The 18,181-nt window shown below is 42.6% G+C and overlaps 1 protein-coding gene across 2 annotated transcripts in view; it reads left to right on the plus strand.

The window, feature by feature from the left end:
- The window catches only part of cntnap3 (contactin associated protein family member 3), a 113,329-nt gene extending 95,539 nt beyond the window's left edge, over positions 1-17,790 (plus strand). The window contains exons 17-24 of one of the 2 annotated variants that reach the window (XM_027139320.2): positions 790-1,008; positions 5,832-6,071; positions 7,227-7,451; positions 9,980-10,113; positions 10,588-10,675; positions 12,963-13,181; positions 15,079-15,144; positions 16,650-17,789. In XM_027139320.2, coding sequence (XP_026995121.2) covers positions 790-1,008; positions 5,832-6,071; positions 7,227-7,451; positions 9,980-10,113; positions 10,588-10,675; positions 12,963-13,181; positions 15,079-15,144; positions 16,650-16,846 — 1,388 coding nt within the window. In that variant the 3' untranslated portion in view covers positions 16,847-17,789. Of the gene's footprint in view, positions 1-789; positions 1,009-5,831; positions 6,072-7,226; positions 7,452-9,979; positions 10,114-10,587; positions 10,676-12,962; positions 13,182-15,078; positions 15,145-16,649 lie in introns of both variants that reach the window. The other variant, XM_027139321.2, reaches the window with a different exon arrangement.
- Positions 17,791-18,181: the final 391 nt, after the last annotated feature.

The following is an 18,181-nucleotide window of genomic DNA, read 5'->3' on the forward strand; positions in this document are numbered from 1 at the left end:
ACAGAGTACATCAGAGGGACAGCTCATGTTGGATGTTTGGGGGACAACGTTTAAGGAGGGAGGCCAGATTAAAGCACTATTCGGACGGGACTAGTTTTACATGGGGACGTGGGGGTAAAGTAATTATTACCAGAGCTTCTCTGTGATTTTAGTGCCGTCTGAATGCGCCATCTCAGTAATCATTACGCACAATGTCGGTAAAGATTACGGCGACTTTTACCTTATGTAAAAAGGTCCGGAAAAATTACCTCAGCTAATACTAATCCCGTCCGAAAAGACCCGCTGTAAATATGTACGGTAAAATTCCGTCATTTCCTGTTTAAAAGTTTTTTCAAGCATGGAGGCGCTTGAAACAGGAAGCAACGTCATACGCACATGACGACAAGGAGGTTACTGTGGTGCGTAATGTGAGTTACACCCCCCCCCCCCCACTTCTGCTAGTTTTACTGAGATGTCTTATCCCGTGCGAATTGGCCAATCAATATTACAGACGTCCCGAGGTAAAATCGCATTACTCCACGTCCCCACGTCAAACTAGTCCCGCCCGAATAGTGCTTAAGATGGTTCGGACATGTTCGAAGAAGAAGAATGCGTTAGAGTATTAGTTACTGTCAAAAGTAAGGGCGTTACAGTAACGTGTTACTGCCCAACACTGTATATGGAACAATTACTTGATTCACAACCTTAAAGTACCTCAACATGAATAAAATTATAACACGCCAATCTTTACTAGGTGAATGATTAAATAAATAAAAGTAACTGAAATAAGGTTCCCGTGTCTTTTTCCAGTGCCGAACGAAGTGGTTTTCTCCTTTGACGTGGGGAACGGGCCGTTCAAGGTGCACGTAAAGACTCCGGTTCCTCTGAACGATGAGCGCTGGCACCACGTGGTCGCCGAGCGCAACGTCAAAGAGGCGTCTCTGAGCGTGGACCATTACCCTGGATCAGTGCGGAAAGCCCCCACTGAGGGGCACATCCACCTCCAGCTCAACAGCCAGCTCTTCGTGGGTAAGAGAAACAGTTCACAAATTCACAATCATAAACCCACAGAGAGCAAAAGAAGACGCTATCAAAAAAAAAACAAATACAGCAAGACTACACACGTACCCCCAAGTGGGTTCGGGTCTCAACAGGGTCGTGCTGAATATTCTGAATAGTCATGTATTCTGTTGCAACATAAAAGGAAAATGTATTCAGAATACATTTATGATATATTGTGAAAAACACACAGGGGAAACATCTGTGCTGCGTCGTCATTCTGCACTTTTACTAAAGACGCCGTTCGCCTGCTCTGCTTCCTGTTCCTCCGCTCAGCAGTTTCTTTATAATGTGCTGCTGGATAGTAAACATAGTAATTACTTTTTATTCCCTCTTGATAACAGTCAGGGATCAACAGGGATGGACAGGAAATGTGTGAATGTCCCAACTGCTCAGTCTGTTTAAACAGATTCTTAGCGGGGGGTTTTTTGTTTGTTTGGTTTTTTTCAGACTGAAGACAGAACTTGCTAAATTCAAACTAGATAACATAATTAAATGTCTATCAAAAGCCTGAGAAGCAAAAAAAAAAAAAAGAAAAAATGCACAGAAGGTTTCGCATTGCGGAAGTTTTTCGAACCGATGCACTTTTTAAATTTCATTTTAAGAATAATGAGATATTAATGTAGATTGATGATTGTTAGACTCTTGTACTCGGTCTCAGCTTTCATATTAGGCTCTTGGCCTGGGTGTCAATTCTCAAATTTGTATTATTATTGTATTATCTGTTGTGACCTGGGTCTGTTTAATGATACTTAGACTCTAGACCTGGGTCTGTTTAATGACACTTAGACTCTAGACCTGGGTCTGTTTGTTTAATGATACTTAGACTCTTGACCTGGGTCTGTTTGTTTAATGATACTTAGACTCTTGACCTGGGTCTGTTTAATGACACTTAGACTCTAGACCTGGGTCTGTTTGTTTAATGATACTTAGACTCTTGACCTGGGTTTGTTTGTTTAATGATACTTAGACTCGACCTGGGTCTGTTTAATGACACTTAGACTCTAGACCTGGGTCTGTTTGTTTAATGATACTTAGACTCTAGACCTGGGTCTGTTTGTTTAATGATACTTAGACTCTTGACCTGGGTCTGTTTAATGACACTTAGACTCTAGACCTGGGTCTGTTTGTTTAATGATACTTAGACTCTTGACCTGGGTCTGTTTAATGACACTTAGACTCTAGACCTGGGTCTGTTTGTTTAATGACACTTAGACTCTTGACCTGGGTCTGTTTAATGATACTTAGACTCGACCTGGGTCTGTTTAATGACACTTAGACTCTAGACCTGGGTCTGTTTGTTTAATGATACTTAGACTCTTGACCTGGGTCTGTTTGTTTAATGATACTTAGACTCGACCTGGGTCTGTTTAATGACACTTAGACTCTAGACCTGGGTCTGTTTGTTTAATGATACTTAGACTCTTGACCTGGGTCTGTTTGTTTAATGATACTTAGACTCGACCTGGGTCTGTTTAATGATACTGTACTTAGACTCGACCTGGGTCTGTTTAATGATACTGTACTTAAACTCGACCTGGGTCTGTTTAATGATACTTAGACTCGACCTGGGTCTGTTTAATGATAGACTCTAGACCTGGGTCTGTTTAATGATAGACTCTTGACCTGGGTCTGTTTAATGATACTTAGACTTGCAATTTGTGAGTACACACAACAAGAGATCTCAGAGACTAAGACTAACACCATACCCAAGACTCTTTTTTTTTTAATCCTGATCTGGGGCTCACAACACTTTGGGCTGGATGTGTTCAGAGTTTGATGCCTGCTTTCAGGAGCAAACAGAGGCAGATTTATTACCTAGGTGTGATGGTGGTGGAGAGCGCTGTTTAACACTATCGGTTCCTGCTTGGGAGATCGACAGGCGGATCGGTGTATCTTCTGCAGTGATGCGGTCGATATACCGATCTGTTGTGGTGAAGAAAGAGCTGAACCGCAAGGCGAAGCTCTCTATTTACCAGTCGATCTACGTTCCTACCCTCACCTATGGTCATGAGCTTTGGGTCATGACCGAAAGGACAAGATCCCGGATACAGGCGGCCGAAATGAGTTTCCTCCGCAGGGTGGCTGGGCGCACCCTTAGAGATAGGGTGAGGAGCTCGGTCACTCGGGAGGAGCTCAGAGTAGAGCCGCTGCTCCTCCACATTGAGAGGGGTCAGCTGAGGTGGCTCGGGCATCTGTTTCGGATGCCTCCTGGACGCCTCCCTGGGGAGGTGTTCTGGGCATGTCCAACCGGGAGGAGGCCCCGGGGAAGACCTAGGACACGCTGGAGGGACTATGTCTCTCGGCTGGCCTGGGAACGCCTCGGTATTCCCCCGGAAGTGTCTGGGGAGAGGGAAGTCTGGGCATCCTTGCTTAGACTGCTGCCCCCGCAACCCGGCCCCGGATAAGCGGTAGAAAATGGATGGATGGATGGATGGATGGATGGTTCCTGCTCTAGTGATCATTCCTGCTCATGGTTTTTAACCATGGACATTGTCTAAAACCATGTTATAGTTTAAAATTAAACTACTAAATTCAGTGGCATTAGTTGTATATATTTGTCAAAGTGTGTCCACGATATTATTATTCTGACAAGATATATAACAATACCAATAAGACCATTTGAGGTTCTTGGTGAAAGAACTTAGAGTTTTAATGCTGCTTTTACTACAGAGACCTAGCAACTCTTTTTATAGCACGCGTTCCTTTAGGAACACATGCATCAGTTTCATCACATCCAACACGAAGCTGAGAAATACAAAAAAAAAATACAAGCCACGGGATATGACATTTATGACTGTGATTTGTTTTGCACTGCATTGTTTTCTGTATGTGTTGCTGCACACATCCATCTGTCCTACATCTCTTGTGGCATTGTGTAAAAAAGGAAGGACAGAATTAAATTAGTCCAGCCAGCGGATTATCGTGAATGGTGAGTTGACCTCAGCAATCCTGTACACATCTGTATAATTAAAGGTGTGGTGCACCATGTTTGAAAGCCAATGTTGACATTTGAAATCACCTAAACAAACACGCCCCTAACCCAAATGGTGTCACCCCTGTTTTGATAGCTCCTCCCCACACATACCTACGTAACCCAGGCAACTATTATCAAATGTAGTACTGTTTGTTGTACCATGAAAGGTTTAGCTCCGTTTCACGCGAACAACACCTAGTACCCGAGGTAGAGGTAACGGCAGGTATCCGTCATGTCAGTGTTTCAATCGTTCGTGCTAACCACTAAGCCACCGTGCCCCCCCATGTTTCAGTCGCTTTGGGCTAATGTCAGACGTGCACACTGAACACTCTCTACTGACAAGACACGCCCCTTTCTGCTAATCGGCTACACGTTTGTTTTGTTAGTCAGCCCGACTGGGTTTTCTGAAGCATTTTTCATACATCGTGAACCCCACCTTTAAACCTTCTTGTCCTGTTTTACCTAGATGTCGTGTTGCATTAGCTAATGTAGGTACGGGCTGTTTAACAACAAAATGAAGAAATAGAACCAACAAATACTACAAAACATACTCAAAGTTCTACAAGAATTGCCTCAACAAGTAATTGTGCAGGGATTTTGTGTTTCAGTGGCAGTAATGAGTGTAATTTAGAGACATCATTTTCCTCATCATAAATAGCTTAGCTAAGGAAATGCTGCTAATTAATAGGCTACGAAAGTGGCAGAGTATCACTAGGAAGCCACTTGTGTAATCTGACTGACTGCTATTCTTGATTTCAGCCCAGACGGTGTTTCTGCTGTCTGGTGGTAGGGGAAAAAAGATGATTTTTTTTTTCTTGGCACTTATTAAACCCCATTGTAGCCATAACCTCATGTAAATAATAAGCATGAACCACCAAATAACATTAGCTCCAGAATCTCTATACACATTACCGTAAACACAATATAAATATGTATTGTATTATATTTTTATTGGTTATCGATGCAGAGATTCAATTCTTGTGTGTTGTCTTGTACGGATTTCTTACTCACTATGGCTTTGAGTTAGCAAAAACACACACACACACACACACAATTGAACCTTCTGTGTTAAGTGCTGTTGTTAAGACAAGATTTGCCATTACGCCTGTCCAAACGTTGCATTGTACACCGTAAGGTTTGCGAATCAACACTCTCGAATCCTCCAGAGCAGTTTGTCATTTCGTTTTAACCAATAAGTCTTGACATTCAGGGCTAAGGGATTTGTTTTTCCGGCCAGTTTTTTCTCCTTTCCTTTGATGGAATGTAATGATTTGAATACTTTAACTTTTACACCATGTTATTTTTTCCCCTGTAGAAAATTGACATTTAAAAAAAAATAATAAAAAAGAGTAATACGAAGGCTGTGCCAGTTGATTTCATTTGCATGTCGAAGAGAAGAGCTCCGCATTCACGGCGCTGCAGCAACAACATTTGAAAACGAGTGTTTTCCCTGCAGCAATTAACATACAAAGGCCAGTGAGGTTGTGAATAGGAAGCCAGGAGAATGACAGAAGGATGGGCTTTGATGGGAAGAGAATAGAGCACGCTGATCATTTGTGTTGAATAGGCACGGATGCAAGGGTTGAACTCTGAAAGACAGAAGCGGAGCGTTCGACAAAAGCCGACTGACTTTTTGAGTCTGTTCCACCCACAACGATCTTTTTATCATCTTGTTATTTAAAGCAGCTTCCACCATCCTCACAAACTGGTGTTGTTGATAACAGCTTACCATCCGAGAACAAACCCGGGGGGGGTTTGCATAAAATATGATGGCATAAAAAATTAAAAAAAACTACCTTTCTGTTGTGTTCTTTAGGAGGAACTGCGTCAAGGCAGAAGGGCTTCCTGGGCTGTATCCGCTCACTGAAGTTGAACGGGAAGACGCTGGATCTGGAGGAGCGAGCGAAGATCACACCTGACGTCCAGCCCGGATGCCCAGGCCACTGCAGCAGCTACGGACACCTCTGTCAGAACCAGGGCCTGTGCCTCGACAAGGATAACGGCTTCGCCTGCGACTGCGGAGCCTCGTCATATTCCGGAACCTTCTGTCACAAAGGTGAGGAAAGGAGGCGGTGGTTGTTTTCTCAGCCATATTTTACACACTGTACCTTAAGGAGTCATGTACCGATGGGTTGAGGTATAGGGTGCTATGAAAAGGCAAACGTTTATTCATACATTCATTCATTTTCTACCGCTTATCCGAACTTCTCGGGTCACGGGGAGCCTGTGCCTATCTCAGGCGTCATCGGGCATCGAGGCAGGATACACCCTGGAAGGAGTGCCAACCCATCGCAGGGCACACACACACTCTCATTCACTCACACACTCACACACTACAGACAATTTTCCAGAGATGCCAATCAACCTACCATGCATGTCTTTGGACCGGGGGAGGAAACCAGAGTACCCGGAGGAAACCCCCGAGGCATGGGAAGAACATGCAAACTCCACACACACAAGGCGGAGGTGGGAATCGAACCCCCAACCCTGCAGGTGTGAAGCGAACGTGCTAACCACTAAGCCACCGTGCAACAATAATAATAATAATAAATATTATTATTATCATCATTATTATTATTATTATCATCATTATTATTATTATTGTTATTACCAATGCTAATTAATGTTTGCTTATTAAATGAAATATTGATGTTAAAATAATGAAATGATTCACATCAAATTAGTCCCCGAATTAGTAAATCCGCCCCTGCAACACAGCCCCTGGAAAATGCAGACGTGCAGCGAGACAGAAGTGTCTAGTCTCATATTCTGTCCTGACTCTAATAACTAATTGCACTATATCCGTTTCAGTGACGACTTCACTTTCCACTTCTTCCACTCTAAACATTTCATTAGTTTTCATTTCGGTTCCATTTCAGAATAAACCAGGCTTTACCTACTGTACTGTATGAGTTAGCTAGTCACTCCAACACAGGCTAACATCATTAATTAACTAACCGTTTACAGTAGGTTAGGGCTAAGATAATGTTAGCTAACTTGTTAGCTCTAATGCAAGCTATCTTACTAGTATACTCGCGTTGGCTTTGGTTGCATTGAAAGAGGAGATGTTTTAAAGCAGTGCCTGCCTAATGCTATAATTAGTCATGTTAGCATCCAGTCTGTTTTCCCTCAGACGCTGAAGCTAATGTCCACATATTAATCTTTAACCTATTTTGGTGAAACTAACTCTAGCTCGCGCTTTTATTTTCAGAGGTTTCTGCGTTTTTCCGACCCGGGACCTCGGTGACGTACACGTTCAAGGAGCCTTATGAGCTGAACAGAAACAGCAGCGCCAAGTCGTCATCCATCTACTCAGACCTGACGCTGAAAGGAGAGAACGTATCGCTGAGTTTTCGCACCAGCCAGGTGCCCGCCGTTCTCCTTTACGCCAGCTCATACTACAGAGAATTCCTCGTCATCTTCCTCAACAGGAACGGTGGGAGATCTTGCTAATCTTTCGTCTTTCTCATCTCTGCCCATGCTGCTCTAGCCTTTACATTTGTGTCAGGGTGAAATCTCTTAAGACTCAAAGGCTAATAGTTTCATTGTCGAGCAATTGATAGATAATAGACTTTAGCTCTCTAATCTAATATCAGCACCAGCTGCTACTGCTGTGTAATAGAAAATGGCAGGTGTTTTCCCAGGCCACTAATCACCAACATTAACCCCGAGGAGTCTGAGGTAGGGTTCTTTAGGATCCTGGAGCTGTCCTTAGCATAACTGCACACACACACACACACACACACACCTATTGTTAGATATTTAAGCCTACTCAAACCTTCTGAAACCGATCCGAGGGGGAATAAAAAGTTTGCTTCGTCTGTTTACTAACAAACTTTTGTCACTTTTGCAGGAAGCTTTACGTCGTCTGTATACTAACGAACCTTTTGTCACTTTTGCAGGAAGATATTCCTCCTGACACTAAATGTCAAACTATTAAATAAGGCACATCATATCGGTCCTGTAACTTTATCCACTATCCAGTCCTAAGAGAAGAGGAAGTGATTTAATTCCAGACTTTCAATATCCTCTATTTCTCAGAGGATTTTCCGAGCAGCGTCTCTAAAATTTCTGACGAGGACGAAGGAACGAATTTTACATTTCAATCGACCGGCATCCGCCGGGGAGACGGGCCTGTTAACCTAACGCCAGTGATAGAGAAGCTGCTTTTGAGCCTGCCGTTAAGGCCATGACCTTTTGGGATAGTTAGCTCAGTCGTATAAGTGAGATAATTAAGTGCCGATGGTTTTCCGAGATCCATATTATATGAAGGATTTCTCTCAACCTCTTGGGTCAGCGTCGAATTTCCTTCAATTAGTCACAGTGCCACAGTAAAGAGACGCGCGGCACGGATCGGGGACGGCGGTAATTCCACAGATTTTGCTGAGCGAGGGTGAAATTAGATTTGTTTCTCTGGATAAAAATGTAATGGCACAGGCTCAGATATCAACTATAAACAAATCAGGAATTGCATTTAACGTCACTGCTTCACTATCCTTCACCTAACAACTGAAATTTGAGTAAAACTCTCTATGTACCAATGTTTAAAGAGAATGAATTTAACACACAAAACGGAGTGTGTCTAACACTCGAGCTAGGCGAACTGTAGAATTTTCTAGATCACTTCTAACTCTGAGATATTCTTGCACCAGCGTGAACTAGAGGTCTTCTAGGGTCTCAAGAAATGTACCCGACCCGAAGTGACCCGAATCACTTTTTACCCGAACCCGACGTGAATAATTATTTATTTATTTATTTTAAGAAAGACTCGACCCGAGACAAACCCGAAAAAATTAGACCCGAGTCCGACCCGACCCAATTTTTTTTTTACCCGACTGGACCCGAATGCTGCATAACTCTACACTAAAGTAACCGCTACAGCATGGATTCAAAATTGATTGACAGGTCTATTTCAACGTAAATTAGCTTACTGCCAGCAACACGATGTCGCAAGCGGTCTTGGCAAACAGAGGAGAGGTTGGACACGCGAGATACAGTAGTTCGGGTCTTCTCGGGTCACATTCATTTTACATTACAGTACCCGAGACCCGACGTTATTATACCCGACCCTTGTCCGAGGCACACGTGAAACTTTTAGACCCGAACCCACTCAGGTCTCGGGTCGGACCTGGGGTTTGTGGATCTAAGTGGACGCGTGAGGACCTCTAGCGTGAACATGCAGCTTGTTTAAAGATATTTTGCATGATGTGACTGTGACGGTCATACCAAGAGCTCCTGGGTAGATTTGTTGGTGTAGATCATAGCGGATGTTTTGGATCATTGTACTATTATACTGTAGATGCCAGCTTTTTCAAGGCAAAGCTCTCTTTACCTCATCCTTTTTTATCCAAGCGTACTACAGAGTTTCCCCTCTACTTCCTCAGAACTTGTTTTTTTGTATCCATACAGTACGTATCGGTTTGCGTAAAACAAGCAAGTGATGTTTCTTTCTGATGACTCTTCCATGCACACCATGTTTGTGCAAGCAACACTGCACTCCTGTCAAAAATGTACATTTTAAAACCTTCCCTTTCCTCTCGTGTTGCCAGGTCTTGCTTATTGCAATCATGGCCTTTACTGTATATATTTCAGCATTATATCCACTTAACTTGATCTAATGACTCTCTTGTCCTACCTGTTAAACTGATGCACAGTATAAAGACATCCGACAGAAATCTATTCATTTTGTTCTCCTATTTCTTCTCAGACAGACAGATTGTTTGTATGTGTTATGAGCGTGTGTTAGTGACAGCGGATTAAAACACTAATCTTAACAGACAGCTTTAAAGTGTCATAAATGCGAGCTCGTGTTGTCGCACATTGTTGTTCCCATCCTGCTCTAATCAGGTCGAGTATGCTGTAGATGATTCGTAGCGACTGTTGAAAAGGACAAAAGGACTGCGGTGGCATCATCGCGTGTGGAAATGGATTTTTATTCTTATATATATATATATATTTTTGAAGGTCAACTAGAGGTGAAGTACAAACTACAGAACGACCGAGACCCTGACGTCTTCAGATCGAGCATGAAGAACCTGGCCGACGGACAGTTGCACCGAGTGTCTATCAGAAGAGTCATGGAGAGCCTCAGAATTCAGGTCAGACATCGAGCTGATTCTACCTTGTCATGTTAGTATGGAAAAAATGAAAACTTCAGTTTGTTACAATCTATTGTTTAATGAGAAGCTGTAACTTTTCTGAGCTCCAGGCTATATGCGATCCTCAGTGCCGAGCCCAACCCCCATCTCGGACGAGTGTTGCTCAGTAGATAACCTTCACCAATTAGTCTAAGCCTTTGTGATAATTGTGTTTCAAAGTTGTGAGCTCATCTCGGCAATCTCTCTTTCCCGATTCGAGCACTTCCCGATTTGTCTTCCCCCGCGGAGCAATAAGAGAGTCTAAGATGCCACACGACGGCATGTTTAAACAGCTTTGAAGAGCAGCTTTAATTAAAAAAAAAAAGCCTCGGTCTGGATGAATAACGTGCCTGAGTATTTGTAACATGAAAGCGCTAAAGCCCTTTGCAGCATGACAGTCGTCCCTGTTTCCCGACGCTCCTTTGCATCTCCTAGATTGATCAGAACGCGAGGGAAGACTTCAACCTATCATCAGATGTTGACTTCAATGCCATCAAAGCCATCGTCATCGGGAAACTGCCTGGTGAGTAAGACCGTTAAAATACCTGATTATGTGTGTGCTACTGTGTTTAATACAGTATATAATAAATAGAGGGCGAAGATTGTTTGCTGTCATCTGTACAGTGATTTCAAGCATCTGTTCCCAGCCTGTATCAGTTATGGGGATGATCATTTATGTTACGAACCCCACTTTCAACTTTCAATGCTCGTAGAGGAGGGGGCAAGTAACATAAAAGGACACGCGAGTCAAAAAGGACAGTTTTATCTGTTTATTAATTTAGCTGCACTCACGCATCACAGGCAACTAGAAGTTATCACATAAACCAGTCGTAAACACACACCGAACAAACACACAGAACAACCAGAACAAAAGGAAAATACAAATGAAACCAAAAAAAAAAAGACACAGCTTATCAGCAACGGCTGGACGTCAAGACGCACACACGAAGCTCGGTTCAGTACAAGACGTCAGCGCGAATCTGACGGAAGAAAGAGCTTCCGCTCAAGTGTGTGCCGCTCACAGATAGAGCTAAAGACAGCGGTAGTGGCCGTGGCCTGGCGACTGGAGTTCTGAATGTAATAGTACGAAGTCGGCCACCCCTAGTCCCACGTCAACTCCCCCCTTTTATCTCCACCCGGCGCGTCAATCAGGAACGGGCCGCAGGTGTGCAGGGGCGGAGCTTACCCTCGGAAACAAGGAAGAGACCAAATCAACACAACGGAAACACACCACACCAATAATAATAAGGAAGGCTTAGGCCGTAGTGCCCTGACTTAAAGAAACGCAGGTTTAACGTCCCGCTAATTAATCGTTATGGATCATTATATGCATTTTTAGAAAGCAGGACTTAAAAGTTGACATCTGTAACCGATGACCGTTCAGACAACCAGCAAAGTATCTAGCGTTGATCTTCAGGGGAGAAATAAAAGGATCAATTTATATTATTGTTTTTTTATTTCGAGGGTCTCTGGGCACATTACACAATATGTCCCTCAAAATAAATAAATAAATAAATACATTTAGATCCTCTAAGGGTATCTTTCTTTGACTCACCACATTGTTTTACTATTAAATCATTCCCCGCAGCTGTGTGAATCTCTGACCAGATTACACAGATTCCCACATCTGGCTCGATCTGATTTTCTGGATCCGGCCCCGAGCGGCACTATTTAGCATAATCTGCTCTGTCTCATTATCATGAGCACATTTCATGAGTTTAAAGCTGCAACATAAAAGCACGTTCTGTGCCACTCCCAACACCAGCAGCTATCGATCATTATGCTCTAATAAATAGAGAATAAAAGACTAAGCACACGTTACAGGAGAGAAGAGTGCCGTAAATGCCGGGGGGGTCAAGTCTGACACCAGGGTCGAGCTTCACATGGCAGGACTCGTGAGACTCAACGAGCAAAAGAAACAATTATATTCTGTAGATTTCTGTTTTTTGTTTTGCACAGCACACTGTTAAGCACTCAACAAATTTGTTAGCAAAAATTCCAGATGATTAGCTAACCGAAGCGCTTGTCCTGGTTGCCAAAATATGTTCTTGTACTATTGTTACATTATAGAAAATAAATAAGAAATAATAGTCATTTAAATTGACTGCAATATTGGTGTACCCCAGGGGTCAGTACTGGGTCCTATTTTGTTTAGCCTGTATATTAACAACTTGCCTTCAGTTTGTCAATCTGTTAATATACAAATGTATGCAGATGATATATTTGCATACTAAGACCAAACAACAGGCAGCAACTGAACTAACCAAAGCATTGGTACATGTTTCAGCCTGGCTAAAAAATCTCAGATCTGCATTGTAACATTAACAAAACAGCCTGTATGTTCTTTTTTAAGAGGGTCCACAAATGTACAGCAGGCAGATGTTTTTATAGAAGGAGAAAAAAATCATGGACATGTCCAATTTTAAATACCTTGGTATTATTTTGGACTTTAATTTAACTTTTAAAAAGCATGTAAAAAAAAAAAAAAGTGGCTAATACCATCAGATATAATATGGCTTTAGACACATTAGACCATATATAACAATAGAGGCAGGCAAACTATTTATGCATGCCATGATTGATGTGCATTGACCCTTTCAAATAAAAATAATAATAATAATAATAATTTAAAAAAAAAATTAATTTAAAATAATTTCTCTAATACCTACAACACCGTTATAATGTGTATAATAAATATTTATTCTATAGTGACTACAGAATGGACTCCATGACACGTGTGCGTGTGTGTGTGTGTGTGTGTGTGTGTGTGTGTGTGTGTGTGTGTGTGTGTGTGTGTGTGTCTCAAACAGAATATGATGAGCTGGATGCAGAGATAACTCACCTCACTTCTCAGGGCTTTGCTGGCTGCCTGTCAGTGGTCCAGTTCAACTCTGTCTCTCCTCTGAAAGCAGCACTGCTTTATCCACACACCAGTCCTGTTATCGTCACAGGGACACTGACCGAGTCCAACTGCGGTTCATCTTCGTCATCCAGTCCCTACGCGGCCGAGACGACCCACTCGCTCTTGGGTATAAAGCACACCGCATCCGTCTGAGAGTCTCCGACGCCGTCCTCCTTAAAGCTCAGGCCCGGAAGTTTAAATGATTCACATTACATCTTGACAGACAGTATTTGTTTGGAAGAAAGTAAACACAAGTAAACTCTGCAGCAAGCCTGAGTCTTAAAAATAACATTCCTGCAAGTATTGTCAGATCTCACAGCTAGGAGTCTTTCTTCTATTCGTGTTTAATGGATTTTCACCCACTCTTCTTTTCTAGTTCTGAGCTAACCTTGGGCCATCTCGCATGCATAACGTGTTTAAGATCTACCTACATACAATAGCCTTAGGGGTATTTAAGTCAGGGGTCCGTTAAGGCCATTCCGCAGGTTCAGCTGGAATTTCCCGAGGTAGTTTAACGTTCTTGTCCTGCTCCAGTTTCTTCACTGATTGTCTCATATACAGTACGTCTCCACAATTTGCAGATATTTACTACAATCCGTTCGTCCTTCTTCATTTTTGCTCAGAGTTCTGTTTAATCTTCGACTCACAGCCTCGTTCCCTAAGTGGGCTAATCTGTTTCTGCGTACATCAGCTATTTACTTTCGCGATGAGGTCGTATTAAAGGTTTCTTGCCGATGACTCTTCCATGCAGATGATGTTTGCGTGAGCAGTACTTCAGATCAGAAAGGTCATTAAAGGTGCGGTGCACGATGTTTTTAAAGCCAATGTTGACATTTGAAATCACCAAGCACAAACACGCCCCTAACCTGATTGGGTGTCACACCGGTTTTGATAGCTCCGCCCCACACATACGTGGAAGACGACGTCCAACACCTAGAACTCGAGGCAGAGGTAACGATAGAGGCAGAGGTCGTAACCTTGCTGCGGATAAACACATGGAAACAGAAGACGTGGAGCCTTTTTCGCTTTTTGTTTTTATTCGCCACATCAATGTTTCAGTCGCTTTCTGCTAATGTCAGACATGCGCACTGAATACTCTTGAGAAGACACGCCCGTTTCTGCTCATTGGCTACACGTTTGTTTTGTTTGTCGGCCCGCTTCATTTCTCAAACATCGTGCACCGCACCTTTAAAGTTATATGGTATATAGCCTTTCTTACTAGCGAAACGGTACAGTATGAACGTTATTCTCGATCTCTGTCTTAATGACGGTCCTGATCTCGTGAGCTGGAGGTGCTTTGATGTTTTCTAGCCAGTTTCTTAGTAAGCATGAATTAATCTTCATTAAACAACAGCTGTTGAGAGGAGCCCAAGGTTGTACAAGGTTTGACGAGACAGAGACTTTAGTATTCTCTGGAGTCGTTATTCTGACAATACTTGACCTAGTTACTAACTGGAAGGTGTTTAAACCTGTTGTTGTGTTTATTTCTTTTCACTTCGCCTCATATGTCCAGGGTTTGGGGGTCACTCCGGTTTCCTCCCTCGCTCCAAAGACACGTAGTGGTCTGACTGGCGTGTCTGAATCGTCCGTACGGTGTGAATACGACTTGAGCCAGTAGAAATAAACTGAAACGAGAGCGAAATAAATAAAATGTAGGCACACATTTAATAACAGGAAGTGCAAAAAATGAAGAAAGAAAAAAAAAGACATTGCAATGTGGGCTCTTTAATATTTAAAGTAAAACACACTTTGTCTGTAGCTTTGTGAAACAGGCTGCATGCTGATAATTAAATTAAGTCTCTATGCTGATAATTAAATTATGGCGGCCAATCGGTTTATTAATCTGCATGCCAGAGAATTTCATTTGCATACCCTTTTCTTCTCTGGGTTTCCACTTTCGCGCTTTACTGCTTCTCTGCACTGCGGCCTCGTGAATGTTGATGCTGATGCCGTGTGTGTGTGTGTGTGTGTGTGTGTGTGTGTGTGTGTGTGTGTCTTCTTTCTCTTCTTTCCTTCTGCTGTAGATCATGTGGGCACTGTAGGAGAGCCCGTAGTCAATGCAATCAGCGGCGACTCTGCTCTGATCGGAGGTAACGGACGTCCTCCTGCACTCTGCTCGCTTTATGTCGAAGAAGAAATGCGTGTTCTTCTCTCTCCACCTTTAACACCTCTGTACTTCTGTCGTTTTTTTTACTCTTACAGCGATATGGGCGGCACTTTTTAGTTCATCTCGAACCTCGTCCCTTCTCAGAAAAAAAAAACAAAAAAAAAAAACAAAGGAAGGTTGATCTGTCAGATCCGATTGGTCAGAAGTTCAGAAGATCGCTCGGAATGAATCCGATGACTTTATTTTTTTTATGGAGAAAATTTGAAAGCAAGCACGTCTCTTTATTTTTAAAGTGACGCGTATTGACTTGTCTGAAACGGGTTAATTGCAGCAATGTTTTCCTGATGAAATATCGAGTCCTGCTCAAACCGATCGATTATAATAACTACAGCTACAAAGGAACAGGAACAGGCTGTAATCCAGCCTCACTCTGACCAATCAGAGGACAGATTACTCACACGTGATTGGCGTAAACACAAGACAACAGTGTGGGAACAAAGCACTTAAAACAGTACAAGACTACAAGTGGTTTTTAAATCTTACTGAAGTAATTGTCAGAGAATTCGATGTTGTTAAGAAGTGGGTGTGTGGGGGTGTGTGTGTGGGTCTCGAGAGACAGTTTCATCGCAGCTATAACAGTTGAGAACAGGAACTAACTTGTCTTTCAGATGTTCCATAACATTGAATCAAACTCTTAAACCGATAAAATGCGTGACATATCACTCGCTCATTAATCGAACAGCACACTCCAGGCTGCTGTTATACAAAAATAACACACTCCGTTGGGGGGGGGGGGGTGTGTTTCTCATCGCTCCACCCTGGTGCGTGTTATTTTCTGAGTAACAGCAGTCAGAAGTGTGGTGTTCCTTCCTCAATCAACACCTTCTGACCAATTCCAGTCAAGAACTTATTAAAAAAAAAAAAAAAAAAAACCCAGACACTCCACCGCTCCTTCTATTAAATAGAAAAGAAGCTCTTAAGGACGCCAAAACTAATTAAGAAATGATTTGGCTGAATTTAGGGACTTTCACTGCCATCCTCTGCTTCACAGGAGTAATTTGGCAATAAATTAAACAGAGATGTATTTTTAGCAGCGCAATTAGACGTCTCTCTTATCCTGCGTAATTACATAGACGCTGCTTAACAGAATGCACTGAAAGATATACTCAGGAAATGGCGCCTTGTGACAGGAAGTACGTTGTGGAAATCAAAACATATATATATATATATATATGGAGATTTCCTGATGCCTGTTGAAGGAGAACAAGACTCTGATCTAAAAAAGTCACAAAGACCTTATCGTCACTTTAAACACGACCGAATGAAGTTGCTTTACCGTCGACTCTCGAAGCTCCTCGCACCGTTTAGAGCCTCGAGCAGCTGTGCTGAAGGGAGACGTGTGAGGTGTAATGGGTACGGTTCTTGTAATGGGAACGTACCTGTGATGTAACGCTTTTCCTCTGTGTCTGGTCTCTTTTTCCCCCCCAGGCGTCATCGCCGTGGTGATATTCGTGATCCTAGCCTGCTTGGCTGTCATGGCACGATTTTTCTACCGACGGAAAGAGACGTTTCAGACCCAGGTGTCGAAAGGAGCGAAATTGGAGGATGGGCCCGAGACGGCGTTTCACACCGACCCCAGCGCACAGAGCGTCATCAGCGAAAGCCAAAAAGAGTATTTCATATGATGAGCCTGTTCGTCTTCAGCATCATTATACAGACTTTTTTTTTCTTGGCCTAACCTACGATCGCCGGAGGACAGGACTGCTTCGGCCAGCGTCGACAGAGACGTTGATGAAAAGAAAAAAAAAAGAAAAGAAAAGAAAAGAAAAAAAAAGTTTGGTGTCTCTGGAGAGGAGCCTGAAAATGGGCTCGAATGTGACTAAGAACTCACGTAATTTTTTTTTTTTGTACATACGGTGAAAGCTCCACAATTTACCACAAATAACAGTGTTTCTAAAATGTGTACAATGATCTTCATGAACTGTAAATATTCTTTCAAAATGTACATGTGGGGGGGGGGACCTCTTTGTATCTGTTACCTTTTACCTTTTATTCGGGATTTGTTAAAACTCCCCGTCGTGTACACGCTCGCACAGGAAGCCGGAATCCGCCGAACGTCTCATACACCGAGGTCCAAAACACAGAATTTTCTGTCTCTACAAATGATACAGAATATTTCATTAATGTAAGCCAGGGCTCGAGTGCAAGGTAGAAATCTTATGTGTCTCAATATCACAAAAAGGAATTTCATAGTGTTTCATATTACAGCAAAGACTTGACAAGGAGTGTGTGTAAAAGCTGACACAGTAGTGCGTTCACACTCGAAATGTAATAGAACGCAGGTCCTGGGTTTCCTTGTTTGGCTGCTCATACTTCATCTGGGGCTCTCACTTAATGTCCATTCTTCATTATGAGACCTTCCACGCTGTACACTCCTCAACCCTGGCTCAGATTTCTTATTTGTAGATTTTAGCTGTACAGCGGTGACTGTATTAAAGGCAGGGTCTCCGATGTTTGAAAGCCAATGTCGACATTTGAAATCACCAAAACAAACACACCCCTAACCCAAATGGGTTCCACCCCTGTATTAATAGCTCCGCCCACACATACATACGTAACTCAGGCAACTAATGGAAAGAAATGTGTCTTTATCATAGCTGAAGGGAAGAACAATACGATTGCAGATAAACAAACAAGCAAAAATGACACACAAGCATAATCATGTAAAGGACAAAGGCATATATTAGTTCTGTGTAACAAAGCAAAACCAACGTTACTCACCTATCGAGAAGGAAAAAAGCGCCTCGGCGTCTTAAGTAAAGTTGGCCACATATTCACAGATTGGAGTTTCCCGAGTCAACAACTCCTGAGCTAAACGCTGTTACTACACAAAACGCGGTTGTAGCTGCTTCTCTACATTACTACGATAGAAAAGAGGTGTTATTTGTGTAGTAACAGCGTTTAGCTCAGGAGTTATTGACTCGGGAAACTCCAACCTGTGAATATGTGGCCAACTTCCT

The sequence above is a fragment of the Tachysurus fulvidraco genome, chromosome 20 (genome assembly GCF_022655615.1).
Source record: "Tachysurus fulvidraco isolate hzauxx_2018 chromosome 20, HZAU_PFXX_2.0, whole genome shotgun sequence".
NCBI classification, from domain to species: Eukaryota; Metazoa; Chordata; class Actinopteri; order Siluriformes; family Bagridae; genus Tachysurus; species Tachysurus fulvidraco.